At 52.6% G+C, this 15,562-nt stretch overlaps 1 protein-coding gene across 1 annotated transcript in view; it reads right to left on the reverse strand.

The window, feature by feature from the left end:
• LOC133346699 (AP-4 complex accessory subunit RUSC2-like) overlaps positions 1–15,562 on the reverse strand; it is a 37,898-nt gene that overhangs the window by 13,905 nt on the left and 8,431 nt on the right. The window contains 1 exon segment of the mRNA XM_061558501.1: positions 10,683–14,015. Within this exon segment, the coding sequence (XP_061414485.1) occupies positions 10,683–13,809 (3,127 nt within the window). The 5' untranslated portion in view covers positions 13,810–14,015.

Raw genomic sequence — 15,562 nt, forward strand, 5'->3', positions numbered from 1 at the left:
GGGCTTGCCACAGAAATGTCCGAATTCCCGTCGAAGCGTAACCATCAGGCTACTACAGTATCCTCAGCTTGGCTTCTTGTGCCATGCTGGGCACACGATGGATGAATCGTAAAACGCCCTCGAGCGCAGCTAAAAAGCGTCATTGTCATCATCATTTAAGATTTTTTTTTTCCCACGCTTTAAATGTTTAAATTACCAGCACATTAGTCCCGTAGTCAAAATGATAACTTTGGTGAGTGCATTACAACTGTACTGTACTTGTGGAACAAAAAAAGGACACTCCCACCCCCGCTCGTGTTGCACAAACCTCCCATGAACCCGAATTCAGAAAATAAAGACACGTAAATGATGGTGACGTGTTAAAGTAGCTATATCACAACCTTTATAAAGCACAAGTAGGGGCTGGGCAGCCTAGGTGGGTGAACAATTGGCCGTGTCAGAGCATTGAGCCGGAGAACTGGGTTCGAATCTAGGTGTCCAACACCAGGAGCTCTTGAGTTGACCATGTCAGATTAGTCACCAATGCACACACGCACACACACACGCACAACAAAAACAACCCCGCAGGTTATTCCATTCGGTTTTCACTTAATTCGGCTCATTCATTTGGCTCCGAGTATTGAAATGCAGTATTTCAGTTTGCTATGCAGGGCCTATTATAAAGGCGTGCCCCATCACGAGTGTAGGTAAAGAGGCCCCACAAAGCCTGGTCCGGTCAGCAATGTCAGCTTCTATGCTCCAGGTGGTGCACTGCTGGCTGCCAGAGTTCCAAAGGAAAACACAATTCATCTCATGAAATTACTTAATTCACCGGGAATAATAATAGTAATACTGTAACTGGGAACGGGGGAAAAAAATCCCAAACACGTATATATACAAGGACAAAAATCCTCTGTATAGCCTTAACAGACTGTTGGGGCAAGTGCTGTTAGTGAGCACCTATTAAGGCCGGAACGGCACACGAGGGGAGTGGGTGGGCAGCACCACGCCCGACCGCCTTTGTCTCCCCAGTGGCGATGTTTATACACCACACCAGGCACTAATTTGAGTCTGAGTCGACCTAGGGAAGGCCCAGGACCAGTTCAGATAATCGTCACTAGTGCTGCCCTTGAGCAGGAATCGGAGCGTAACGTGCTAACCGTTACACTACCGTTCCCCGCTACACACACATACGCAGATATTTGTTTACATTTCTGGAACATAATTTCTAATTTGGCTCTTCCTAAGAAATTCCCAAGAAACAAAAGGACTCTGAGAACACCCATTCATCCAGACCTTCATCCAACGGTGGATAGACTGTGGCTGATGATGACAATATCCATCTAGAATATCCATCGAGCACAATTCACACTCAGTCTACCACCACCGCTCCCTACAAGGGCTACCTTTATCGCACGTGATTGATGTGCTTTTTTATTTTCTTTGGGTTTGCTGCACAAACGCGCCACAATTACTAGCTCGTACCACTTAAAATTAGTGTTCAAGGGATTCCTGCTAAGATTTATACTTTGTACAGTGGAATGGTATTCGTGTTGGTCACATGGTTTATTTTAAAACGTTATTTGTAGACTTGTTTTATTTTTGTGACTGACATTTCCCAGCTGCCATTGTTGATGCAATCAAGTGCTATTGTATATGCTTTTACAAAATCAATGTTGCACTCATCCTTAATCATCATGATTATTACTACTACTACGACAGTGATGGACATCAGAACTGGTTATCTCATCAAGTCTGCTATTGACTGAAACGAATGGAACATTCCAGATGGTTGCACTGCAATGGATTGCCGAATCTGGTGGCGATATTGCGTCTCATTCCCTCCCGTGTAATGTTTTCTCTCCTGAATCCGGTTTCCTCCCACATACCAAATACCAAATATTATTTACACAGAATTGGCCAATGATACTAATGTAGGCATCTTGAAACTCGAGGCCTTTTGTGGATAAATACAATAATTTGTGACTTTATAGGCCTTTACGATTCCACTTCTGCGTAAAGGCCCCAACGTAACGTGTTGGTTGTGGCAGTCGCTTGACTATACTGAACATCCAGCACGCTCACCAATGCGTGTTTAGCGAAACAGGATGGAACCCAAGCCTCATTTGGACATCACTCGCCACTGCTCTTAGCCACGCGCAGGAATCGGACTCGCACACAATCACTGTGCCACACCGCTCCACCCCAATATGTATGAATTTTAAGTAATATATGGAAAGTATATTTTGAGCCCCCCCCCCCCCCCCCCCCCATTCATCAACTCTGCACTGACCCCCACAGTGACATATGATCAAATAAACCTCCACAACTGACAGCCTGGCAGGGCCTTCATCCAGTAGCGAATTGATAAATAGCCGTGAAATAAATTTAGCGGCGGCAAATGCATCCTAATATCTGCATTTATCGCGAGTGGCTACGCGGATATAGTTTATACCAGGAACAATTTCCACAAATAGGCACGGACGAAAATAAATGTAAATAGCGCCCCCATATCCCCACCGATTATAGTGGTTCCACAAACAACACCGTTGCATTTAACTCCACCAGCTGAGCGTAGTTTCTCGTCATTGGACACCTCGACACAGAGGTCGCAACCGGGTACCCGATACCCGTACCCTACCCGATACCCGGCTACCCGTACCCGGCCGGGTACGGGTACCCGTTTGCGACCCTGGTGCGGCCGGGTACGGGTAAGGAATCAAAACCCGTTTGCGACCTCTGCCTCGACAACAACAACAACGACGTCGTCATCATCAACAACAACAACTGCTCGTCACCCACGGCCCGGGACTCAAGGCTGCCCGACAGGAGCAGGTGTCAATTTTCGACACTCCAGAATCTTTATTTATCCTGGGGAAAAAAATACGATCAGCTATGAAGCCCTTTTTCACAGATGCCCAGCAGGGGCAGGTCAGACATTAAGCTGTTTTTTTAAAACCAGGTAAAGCACACTGAACTATCAAGCTCATTCTCAGAAGAGGCCTGGCCACAAATGATAGCTCAACGCAGCAGCGACTTGACACGTGGAAATGCATCGCAGCCAAACACTCGAAACGCGTGACCGTTGATTCTAAATGCGGAGGGGAAAACCGGAGGACCCGGAAAAAAAATCCACACGACCACGGGGAGAGAGACGTGTAAACTCCAAATATACAAGCGTCAGGGTCCGGATCGAACCCACGACCTCCTGTGTAGTTATCAGTGTGTGTGGGGGGGGCGAGGGAGACCATACCCAGGATATTAACCCCAATAATTATTAAGTCCAAACTGTGCGTGGTGTCTTGGCTCTTGGCCACTGTGTTTCTTCAATGCCACTTTTAGGAATGACGCAAAGCTCAGCCAGTGCTCGGTGCACCGCTATAAATATAGCTTGCCCCTGAGCTCCTCAAGCAGCGTCGGGCCCCCACGTGTAAAGCGCCGGTGTGTCTCGGCAGTGTTAGGAAAACAACAACAGCAACTGCAAAAGCTGCCATTCGCCACGAAGCGAAGTCAACACGGCGCTTGTGCCAGGCTAGGTGTCACTTTGAGGCCAAGCGGAGTGTTGAAGGCTCGCTGGCATCATTAGGTCACGGGGCAGACCCCATGGGTGGAAAAAACCCGATTTTTCCAGCGGCAGGGCATCGGATTTTTTTCTTTAATACAATTAAACCCGATTTCGGGGTGTTAAAACCTGGTTTAATGAATACGAAGCTCTGATCCAAGGCTTAGGCTGCTTCCTCGTCGGTGCTGCTATCGTACACGGGGCCGTCGGGCACGGGGTAGTCGTAGAATGCGGCGGGCAGGTTGGTCTTGATGAACACGAGCTTCTCCACAATCGTGGGCGCCAGTGAGTTCCTTAGCTTGGAATGGATGCAGCCCATCGTTGAGAAGTTGGCGAAGTGCGGTTCTGCAATTAGAACCAATTAAACCGGATTTCTCCCAATCTCAGATGATCGGGTTTAATATAAAAAGACAATTAAACCCGATTGTAAAAAACCCGACTGTGCCACCCTTGACATACCCAGGTGCCGTGGGTTGCCCAACAGAGATCGCCTGGCAGATGGGCCACCACCTGCACTACCCACTGCTGCCAACTTGATGTTCTATCCGCCCGGTGCTCCGCTCATCGTCGTTGTTGAGCGTCGCTCCTCCAGCAAACAGTGGAGGGGGCGACTGCCCAGCAGCGTCCTTCACCAGCCCCCTTGACACCTCTGGTACCCAGTCAATCGGCATCTCCACTCAGCTCCACGTCCTCCTGTGTACCACAAGGGTCCGTCTCTTGTCTAGCCCGTGCCACCACCGCCGCCACACCGGTCCCCTTTTTGAGCCCCCATCTCTCCGACCAAGCCGCTTGTGCATGCGGGGGGGCTACACGACCCAGCCAATGCAGCCTCGCCGCCTGCCGCGGAGGAGCCCACCCAGAGGACCGTGTCCAGATATTTTACGCACAACTTGCTAGCACACACACACCTTGCTAGCACATACACACACGCCTTGCTAAAACACACACACCTTGCTAGCACATACACGCCTTGCTAGCATACACTCACACACCTTGCTAACACACACGCATTGCTAGCACACACACCATACACACGCCTTGCTAACACACACACGCACCTTGCTAACACACACACGCCTTGCAAACACACACACGCCTTGCTAACACACACACACGCCTTGCTAACACACACACACACGCACCTTGCTAACACACACACGCCTTGCAAACACACACACGCCTTGCTAACACACACACACGCCTTGCTAACACACACACACACACACCTTGCTAACACACACACGCACCTTGCTAACACACACACGCCTTGCAAACACACACACGCCTTGCTAACACACACACACGCCTTGCTAACACACACACACACACCTTGCTAACACACACGCCTTGCTAACACACACACACACCTTGCTAACACACACACACACCTTGCTAGCACACACACACCTTGCTAACACACACACCTTGCTAGCACACACACCATACACACACGCCTTGCTAACACACACACACACACCTTGCTAACACACACACACCTTGCTAACACACACACACCTTGCTAACACACACACACCGCGCACACACACACCAACCACACACACCACACCGCGCACACACACACACTGCGCACACACTCATACACACCACACACACACTCGCACACACTCATACACACCACACACACACGCACTGCGCACACACTCATACACACCACACACACACTCGCACACACTCACACACACCACACCGCGCACACACACACACTGCGCACACACTCACACACACCACACACACACTCGCACACACTCACACACCACACACACACTCGCACACACTCACACACTCGCACATACTCACACACCACACACACTGCGCACACACACACTGCGCACACACACACACCACACACTACGCACACACTCACACCACACTGCGCGCACACACACACGGCGCACACACACACTGCGCACACACACACACCACACACTACGCACACACTCACACCACACTGCGCACACACTCACACACGGCGCGCACACACACACCACACACTACGCACACACTCACACCACACTGCGCACACACACACGGCGCACACACACACACCACACACACCGCACACACTCACACCACACTGCGCACACACACACGGCGCACACACACACACCACACACTACGCACACACTCACACCACACTGCGCACACACTCACACACGGCGCGCACACACACCGCACACACACACCACACACACCACACCCCACACACACACCGCACACACACACCACACACACACCGCGCACACACACACCACACACACCGCACACACACCACACAGCAGGAGCTCGAGTGTGCTGCTAATACCTCTCTGGCCGCTCCACGGCCCGTGTTGTCCCCTCTGCACGCAGCGCACGCCCCTGGCGACTTCACCACAGACCCCACATTTCCCAGCACACATCCGCCACGGCCCGGACTGCTTCCTCGTTGAGTCGGTGTTGCCAGATTGAAGGGTTTTATTTCCTTCATATATACTTCAAAACAATGTTACTGGTAGCAACGAAGTGAACCAGCCTACAATAGATTATATCGTCCGTCCGTCCATCCGTGTAGCAACATCGCCCCCTACTGCAAACACTTGGCAGGACCCTACAAAAACCTTTAGACTCAGTGGGGCTTTCCTGGCTAAACAAGTGTAATAATACATTATGTTTATATTATTTGGTTATTCGTTCCTACCAGCCCACCCCGCAGGGTCCTGTTAACACTTCGGAGAATTGGCAACGATATCACAAGAAAAGTGTCTCCGGGCTCTGGAGACCACCAGAAGAAGATTCCAGGCCACGTGTTGACAATGATGGCGAATAAGTGGAGGCCTTTTGAAACTATTAGCATTACATTTGTTATCATGTTACAGTGTATTAGCCGTCCTTTTCCATTAAAAACGACAGTCCCATATAAGTGTTAACATATTTCTTAAGCACCCTGTGTATCTTCTTGGTTCTTTCGGTAAAGTCACGTAGAAGGGAAGTAATAAAATAATAAAAATAAAACATTAAATAATTCTCACGACGTTTCGGCCACAACGCAAGCAGCCGTCCTCAGGTGAAAACCAGGTCTGTCGAGACGACAGCGAAAGAACCAAGAAGATGAATCCCTGCAGTCACGAAAGCTTTAAATCGAAATTTAACACCCTGTGTATGTATATATCTCTTCGCATCCTAGAGATTTTGAGTTGTGTAGTTTTCCTTTCATAAAATTGAACCTCGATGCGTCTGCCCGTCAGCGTGCCCCCGTTAAAGGTCAACCATGTTGGGGTCAATTAGGCCCAGCTTGGCCCAAGGCCTTGTGTAAAGTTACGGAATGCACGTTTTCCTGATGTCTGGGCGAATGCGCGCAAGTGATGAATGACACCGATATGAACTGACGAGAGAAATGGGGGGCCACAGGGGCAGGGCGCGTTACTTGAGCGGAGGGGTGGGCCGGTGGTCGAGAGTAATGGGGGTCACGCATTGCGTGACCCTGAGGGACGGTGACCCGCCCAATCTACGAAAAAGAGCTTCATAGCTCATCGGATTCCTCCTTCGGTCGAAACAAAGTTTCTGATTCTGGTGGGCGACTTTGGGGAGGCTTTCAATCCAGCATTGCATATAGATCATCCGACAATGATGAGACAAATGCTAAAACCCCTATTTGCACGGACCGCTTATCGGAAGCCCGCTTGCTGGACTGCAAGGTCGTTATCGTCTGTTGGGCTACGTTGAGGGTAGTGAAGAAAAACATCCTTCATTGTACCGTACTTCTACGATCCCACGTCTATGCTCCGCACTTTCGCCAACCTGAACTGACCAACGTGGTGAAGTTTCGTCAAAGAACCTCGTCCCCAATATGGTTGTAAATTGTTAAGATTATTGTTTTATTGATCCATGAAAGGCCCACTGAGTGTTCAGGCTACTTTTCAGGATGATCTCAAAATGTATATATATTGTGCCTGTTTACCTGCGAGAGTCTCAAGACTACTTCTCAGGAGGGTCCTGCCAAGTTTTCGCAGTAGTAGGGGGCGATTTGTTGCTTACGTACTCTATACTCTATTCGATTGAATACTGTACAGTAATTACGAAAACTACACAACCATGTTTTTTATTTTACCAGGTAAGGCCCACTGAGCTATTATTAACGATAGCTAAACAATGCGGCTTATCACGTGGAAATTCATCGCGGCCAACTACTCTAACCGCATGATGTTGATCCTAAATGTGGAGGGAAAAACCGGAGGACCCGGAAAAAAAATCCACGCGACCACGGGGGGAGAGAAAGGCATGCAAACTCTAAATTTACATGATATTTTTGGTCAATTACTATACAGTAAATTTCGATTTAAAGCTTTCGTGACTGCAGGGATTCATCTTCTTGGTTCTTTCGGTAAAGTCACGTAGAAGGGAAATAATAAAATAATAAAAATAATAATAACATTTTCCCCATAATAAAAATAATAATAATTTTTACTACGTTTCATTTTTATTTTTTTATTATTTCCCTTCTACGTGACTTTACTATACAGTAGTAGATCCAGCAGTGGGTGTACCACAGCAGGGCTGTCCAAGTGCATGCAAACGAGTGACTAAACGCGTCTCATTTGTTAAGACCCACAAATGGAGCTTGTGACTAAATAGGACTGTATTCGTCGAATTAAAGAGGTTTTGTCTGTTCCATTGGGAACACTGCTATTGGACAGAGAGAGAGAGAGAGGTTGGGATCAGTGGCACGCGCGATGATGGGAGACCGCAAATCTCAAGGGCAGAGCAGAATAAAACACACAAAGGGAGAGAGAGCCAGTGTCTGGGTGCAGCCAACACTGTGCCGCACTGCCCACGTGGTTTCATCCTCAGATGGCGTTTGTCAAGCGCACATGTTACATCTATTATTATCATCCAAAAAAAACCACATTTTCATCTTTTATAATTATTGTAAAGTCTCTTTGCAATGCATACATTATACAATTATATTTCCTAACGTGAGTTCCAGTCGTCTTAACTTCATTCTGCTGTCTCTGTCCTTTAAAGTGGTCAATGTCGACAGTGCTGCCCCTTGTCAATCCACTGCTGGATGAGGGCCTCTGCAAGCCGTGCGGGGCATGGGCGTTACTTGACCATACTTCACCGAAGTTGGTCAGTATGCGTTGGTGGAGGCTGGGAACGTATGTGGAAAGCGTCGAAGTCAAATACAACAACGAATATTTCTGCACTGCCCTCTGCTGCGCCCAACATAGTCCCGCAGTCTACAACATCTGTTCGGCACGGTGGTTGCCTACGCAAGCACTATCCCAGGCTAAAACCTGCTTAGCTCCATGGATCTGCTGCTTCTCAGATCGGACGCATTCCACTTGATTTTGTTAATTTGCCTTGCATTGCACAGTTTCAGCCTGCAAGCAGTCGGTCGGCACAAAACATTCATTTTAGCGCGCACAAGAGACAGCCGAGGCTTACGGAGATCTTTGTAGAAGGGAAAAATAATAAATAAATGAGGCGCACAAGGGGCAGTGTTCGTTAATGTCAAGGGTGTGAAGTATTTCCTGCCTTTGTTTAGACACCGCTGCTGCCACCACGGTCACTGACATCTGAGAGAGAGAGAGGTTTCTTTTCTTCTTCTTCTTCTGGTGTGAGACGAACGATGCTGGCGACAGTCCAGCCCACAAACCATTCCCATCACGCCCGTCACGTTTCTCCCCAACCAAACTGACTTTCCAGATTCCCACGGGATGTAAAATGTACTTTTCTAACACGCCTTGCTCACGTCCTTGAATGTCATCGCGCGTGTGTGTAAAAGACATGTCTGAACCTCGCACTGCCCGTACAATTCACAAATACGCGGATTTTGTTTATTTTACTTAACTTCTTCTCGCTTACAGATTCTTATCCGCCCTGTGCCAGGAATTCTGGGGGAAATGCTGTTAGGCGAAGATAATTTTTAGCGTTCGCAGTTTTTTTTTGTTATCGCTTGTCAACGCTCACGAGGGAGAACGCTGCGAGTCCAGTTGGACGCAAACAAAAACCGTTGCTTTTCTGAGTGGCGAGGCCACTGGGTGTAATTGAAGTCACAATTTAGCATTCAGAGGGTGGCCCACGGAAGGGCCATTAGTTGCGCGTTAAGTGCCAGTTACCTTGTCAGCCAAGGTAGCCGGGTCATACGCCGCTCCATGTCTTTCACGTGTGTTCACGCATTAATGACATTTATTGGGGGAATGAAATACCGTACTGGTGTGCGTTTGTTGAATGAACACAGCTGTACGTTCATTGCAGAATTACTGAGTTAAACAGGATAACAACAAATATATTGTTGTTCCCACATGTTGTATTTTATAGGCGTGTAATAGTGCATAGATTCATCAATTGAAGCTCATTTTAAACCTCACAATGTAGACATTTAATTGTGCACGTGATTTATTTTCGATTCGTATACGTTGCATGCAATTACTCTCATTTATGTGACCCCTTGCAGCCACTAGCACTATATTCTCCACAATGTTGACAACAGCACTACTTCTCAAATCGCCGCCCCGAATTCTGAGTTCATTGAACCGCGAGGGGGCCAAATGATTACACTTCAGCATTTAATGATTGTTAATATTATAGTTGACGTGCGGGACAACTAGACCGTGCGGCGGTTACGTAGCATTGGCAGAGAACAGCAATGCCGACGCGGCTGTATTTTGGCAGCTGTTCGGGGTGGCCATGTCTACTCTGGGAGACTCACAGTGTCCATTCGTGGCGGTGAAAACAACCTGATATAGATAACAAATGGTCTCGTATTTGTCACCGTCTAGATTCATCTACGGCTGTTCCCAGATGTCCCTTGCACAGAGATTTGTTGCCTAAATGGGCTCTGCCCTGTGTGTGCTGTATACAGACAATATCAAGTTTCATGATTCAGGGTCACAATTCGATAGATTCTTATTTACCATTGTATTGAATGTGTATCTGGCCACTGCAGCTGCTGCATACACCAACTGTATGCAACACCAACTGTATGCAACGCATATTAATTCAAAATACCCCATTCTCAATTGCATGTAAGCATCGAAAGTGTAATCATTAATTCACAAACCAAAACCAAATTCATCGTCATGACGACGTTGCATGCACCTGAAGCTGCTGTTTTTTTGTGCGATTCAGGGCGCGACCTCACCTGCAGTCGCGTGACCTTCCCGTAATGCCCACGAACGCCCACCGCCGGAAGCGCCCATCACGTCCGCGTCTCTTCTCTGGCCGTCGGCACATTCGCCGCACACCTCTCCCTGCGTGCCGGCGCTCGCGCCCGCCCGCGCTGCCGCCTCCTCTCTCCTTCCCTTGGGTAGAGCGCCGCCGCCGCCGCCGCTACCGTCCTCCTCGCCGCCGCTGCGGGCTCCGTCGCCGCCCGTCGTGTTGTCCGCGGGACACGCGTAGGGGGGCGAGGGGCTCCACGTCTGGAGGTACTCAGGGACGGCCCTGCCGTTCAGCGTGAAGCTCGCGGAGGAAGGGACTTTACCGCCGCCGCCGCTGCTCTGCGGGAGATTCGGCTCGCTCTGGAAGGGGTTCGACCTCCGGGACAGGGATCGGCCGACACCGGGGGAGCCGTCGAGGGCACCGCCTGCCGCTTCGTCGGTGACACGGCATGCGCTTCCGGCCGAATCGTAGGGTCCGTTCCCGAGGCTCGAGCGCTCGTCGATCGGCGTGATCTGCATCGACGCCAGGTCGCCGTGCCGGCACTGTGCCGGCGGCGGCGGTGGCGGCGACGGGCCGCCTCCCTTCTTGCGGCTCTGAGCGATCTTGGCGAAAGAGGTGACACGCTTCTGCGGCGTGGCCTGCTGCGACGCGGGGCCCTGGCTCAGCTCGCTGGGGCAGCTGAGCAGGCGGTTGAAGGAGACGATGCCCTGCAGCGGCTTGCGGCCCAGGCTCTGGTCGTAGCTCTTCGAGCGCTGCCTCAGCGAGGGCGTGATGTGCCGCGGGAAGCTGTGGCACGTGTTGAGCCCACAGACGTGTTTGTAAGGCCGGATGTCAAAACCCCTCGGCATGTCTTCGTCCTTCTCGCCCTCTCTGTAAGCACCGTTGGAAGACTGCGGACTGTCGGTCAAGGACTCCTGCCTACTCTCGATGGAGGTCTTGCTTCGGAAAGACCAGGTGGTCAACTCTAACATTTGACTTTCATCGTCCCTCGTCGGCGTCTTAAGGGAGGGATCTTTCGGAGACTCCCGACATCTCAAACCTTCGCCCAGGCTGTCGTCCCTCTCGTGTGGGTGCGTCTTGAACCTCTCGGCCCAGCTCGCAAAATCCATCGAATCCAACACCGGATTTTCATCGCTCGCCGCCACCTCGCGCTCCGCGACCTTGCCGCTTGCCTCCGCGCCAGCTCGCCGGCCGGACACTTCCTCCTCAGGCTGCTGCTGCTGCTGCTGCGCCCCCACCGGGCTCTCACCACCATCTCTCTCAACATCCCCGAATTGTTCTCTCGCGAGGGCAGGCGACGTGCGGGAGCGGCGGCTGCCCGCCTCGTCCACGGGAGTCGCCCCCTCTCCGCCGGCACGCGGCCTGTCAAACAAGTAGTACTCCGTGGACGCCTCGGCCGGGCCGAAGGTGGCACCGCTGGGCCCCTCGGACGAGGCGCTGCTTTCGGCCGACGAGCACACGGCCGTGTGCGACGGCGTCGACTGCGTGGACAGGTCCACCGTGACCAGCCGGTAGTAGTTCTGCATGGCCTGCACCAGGCGCGCCTCTCCCCGCGACCCGCTCGTCCCCGGCAGGGGCGAGTCGCGCCCTCCGGCCGCTGCGCTCGCGTGGCCGACGCCGAGGCCGTTGTCATCGTCGGCGGCCGATTCCTCGACGGCGCGCCCTGCGCCTCCCCCCCCGCCCGCGCCGAGTCCACCGGGCGCGACGGCGGCGCGATCGCCCGTGCCGCGCAGGTTGCCGTCGGAGTCGGCGCCCGCGTCGTAGTCGAGCGCCAACGCCGAGCGGAGCTCGCGGTCGACGCACACGGTGAACGGCTCCGAGGGGCTGCTGCTGCTGCTGCCGCCGCCGGTGCGCTGGGAGCCGCACGGAGAGCTGTGCAGGTCCAGGTAGAAGGACTCGCTCTCCAGGGGGCTCCACTGCATGGAGGAGGAGGAGCCCGTGGGGGCCTGGCCCACGTCCCCGTCACTCCCCTTGTCGACGTCGCGGCGGCCGCCCGGCGCGTCCCCGCCAAAGTCGCTCAGCTCGGTGCGCGCGCTGCCATTGCTGATGCGCGTGCTGCACATGCTGCACTCGTACTCGCCGCAGCCGCCGCAGCCCCCCCCGTGCGGCCCGTCGTTCTCGCAGTACTCGTAGTTGGCGTCGCCCAGGCTGGCGTAGCCATTTCGCTCGCAATCCACGTCGTCGCCGCCGTAATCGCCTTCGCACCCCCCGTCGTCGTTGTCGTGCGTGCGCGCCGATCGGGAGCCGCGCCCCGCCGAATCGCGGCGCGTGCCGCCGCCGCCGATCCCAAAGCCCTCGACGGGCGCGTCGTCCTCCGCTCCGCTCTCGTTACAGTTGTCGAGCATCTCCTCCGCCTCCCTCAGCAACTCGTTGGTCAAGCCGCTCCTGCTGCGGTAGCCTCCCACGTCGGCGTTGTCGATGTCTCTCACGATGGACAGGCCCTTCCCCTGACACTGCAGCGACAGCCGCTTGAACCTCACGTTGTTGCCGTTGTGGCCGTCGGGGCACGACGAGGCTCTGTTGAAGCGATTTCCCGCCCGGCCGTTGCCCGTGACCTGCGACCTCGCCCTGCTGCTGTTCGTGTTCGTCACCTGGCCGTCGGCGGCGATCGTCACGCCGCACCCTCCCTCGAGCTGCGAGCTCAGCGACCTCCACCGCGTCATGCACCGATTTTTGTTGTTGTGGAGGTGGAAGGAGGACTGCTGCGTGTGCCGAGGGTCGTTCTGGACGACGGCACCGCAGGGTCCCGAGAGCCTCGGGGAGTCCTGGTCCTGGACGTGGGCCGTTTCGTCGGGCAGCGAGGCGACGGCGGTAGAGCACGGAGAGGACAGCCCGGCTTTCTCCCGCCCCCGCACGCGTCCGCCGTCGCCGTTGTTCGTGCTGTTGTTGCTGCTGCTGTTGCTGTTGTTGCTGCTGCTGTTGCTGCTGCTGTTGGTTCTGCTGCCCGAGAGAGACACGGACCCCTGGCTGCCGAGGTCTGACGTGAGGCTGAAGGGGGCGGCACGCTTTCCCATGATGCCCTGCGCGCGGACGGCTGGCACCTGGCAGTGAACGAGCGGGATGTGGTGGACGATCAGCGTCTCTCCGGTGAGTTTCGGCGGGCTGGCCATTCCACGCCGCGTGGGCCGCACCAACTTTCTCGGTCTTCGCCCTCTACGGTTGAGAGGCTCCCGGCTCGTGAGTGGTTTTCGGCCAGGTCAAGGAGAATCGGCCCTCATCGTTTGGTGGAAGAGGATTCCTTTACGCAGACTTGTGATGACATGACTACGGGAGCCTCATGTTTGCCGACTCTGTATGGCGGCGTTCACATTTTGCCCTGGAACGAGAGAGCGGAACAAGCACGAGTTGGCAAAATGCTTAAAAATGCGTTCACACAAAGCAATGGCAGTTGCAGATTTTGTCAACGCAATCGCTGTGTTTTCACATTGGAAGGCTGAAACAATAAGGGCAAAACATATTTGTCCCCTGTACGTGATTTCCTACGTGTTCTTCGTACAACCACAGCCCTGCTGATACAAATCACGTGCAGCTCTTTTGTCGATCCGCTGCTGGATGAGGGCCTCCCCATGCCGTGCAGGTTGTACTTTGCCAGGCTGGTCAGTGCAGCTCAGTGAAGAGGTGGGAAGCATAAACATTTGAGCAGAGTACAGCTCAACAATGTATTTTGCTCCACTGCTCCCCTCTGACAACGTAGCTCTGTATTAGTCGACAATACCACATAGAAATCAAAACAATGCAATTCACGATCATTGAAAATCAATCGTTGCTGTCCGTAAGTTTTCGCAGTTCTGCGGTACGCCTCGGCAATGTCTTGTCAAGTTATGCCATCTCTTGTTCAGTTCCTGAAGAATCTCTAAGCACAAGGGGCGAAACGTCGGACATCATGCCAAACAGCATGCAGCACGGCCCATCAACGCATCAAGAGGGATGCGAGACAGTGTATTTTTGTCCCGCACATAGCTCGCAACCGCAAAGGGCGATAACGAAGCTTGTGGGAGAGGCACAGGCGCGACAACTCTTCTGAAGCGTGTCCCGTGATGACGCGGCCTATGAAACCACAGCCCACGACAAAGCGCAGGGCACAACGCCGGCGAGGAGCTTTAGTGCGGGAAGAGCACAAAGCCTTCCCGCGAATCATGTCACACCCGCGGTTTAGGGTCAAGTCTCAGGCTTACCGTTACAAACTCACGAGCATCGTCGCCAACTCCTCAAAAAATGTTGCGAGTATAAAGTGAACCCCAGAGAAATAAGCTATGGTTCGTGACATTTTTGGATGTTCTCTGCAATGGGTCTCACTCTGCCAAAGAGAGATGTTTGGAATTCTTTGTCAGTGTCAAGGCCAAACTGCTCACGCGCACTCAAAGCGAAGTACAGTAGCGTACGGCACGATGGAATGCGCTCGGAGACATCAGAGGCAGCTTGTGCTTCCGAGCGTTATGAAGCGCTCGTACACCGTTGACGTAAGCGAAAACTTCCATCGTAACGTGCGCTGGATGCGCATTTTTTTGACACGGTCTTTGGGGCTTTGGCGGGCATCGCATTCATGAGCCAGGCAACAAAACCACGCGTGCACTGCAGTCTGCGTTATGTTTAACGTGAACCATGGCTCGCAGATTTCCCAGCTGCCACTGAGTTTTATTTGTCGGAGCTCCCCGCCAATAATCTTGGCTTTCGCGATCACAAAACCGTCATTCCCGTGAAGTCACGGAATGCATTAATGCCACAAAAACAAACGCACATGACTGACAGTGTAAGACAAAGTGTTCACGCTTGCCTTCAAGGCTGCGTGAGCAAAATTAGAATATGTGAACAGTGAATTTTAAATAGCCACATGACCATGACGAAGACGATGAGAGAGCGCAG

The sequence above is a fragment of the Lethenteron reissneri genome, chromosome 24, assembly GCF_015708825.2.
Source record: "Lethenteron reissneri isolate LAM-NWPU_2019-01 chromosome 24, ASM1570882v1, whole genome shotgun sequence".
In the NCBI taxonomy this organism is placed as follows: Eukaryota; Metazoa; Chordata; class Hyperoartia; order Petromyzontiformes; family Petromyzontidae; genus Lethenteron; species Lethenteron reissneri.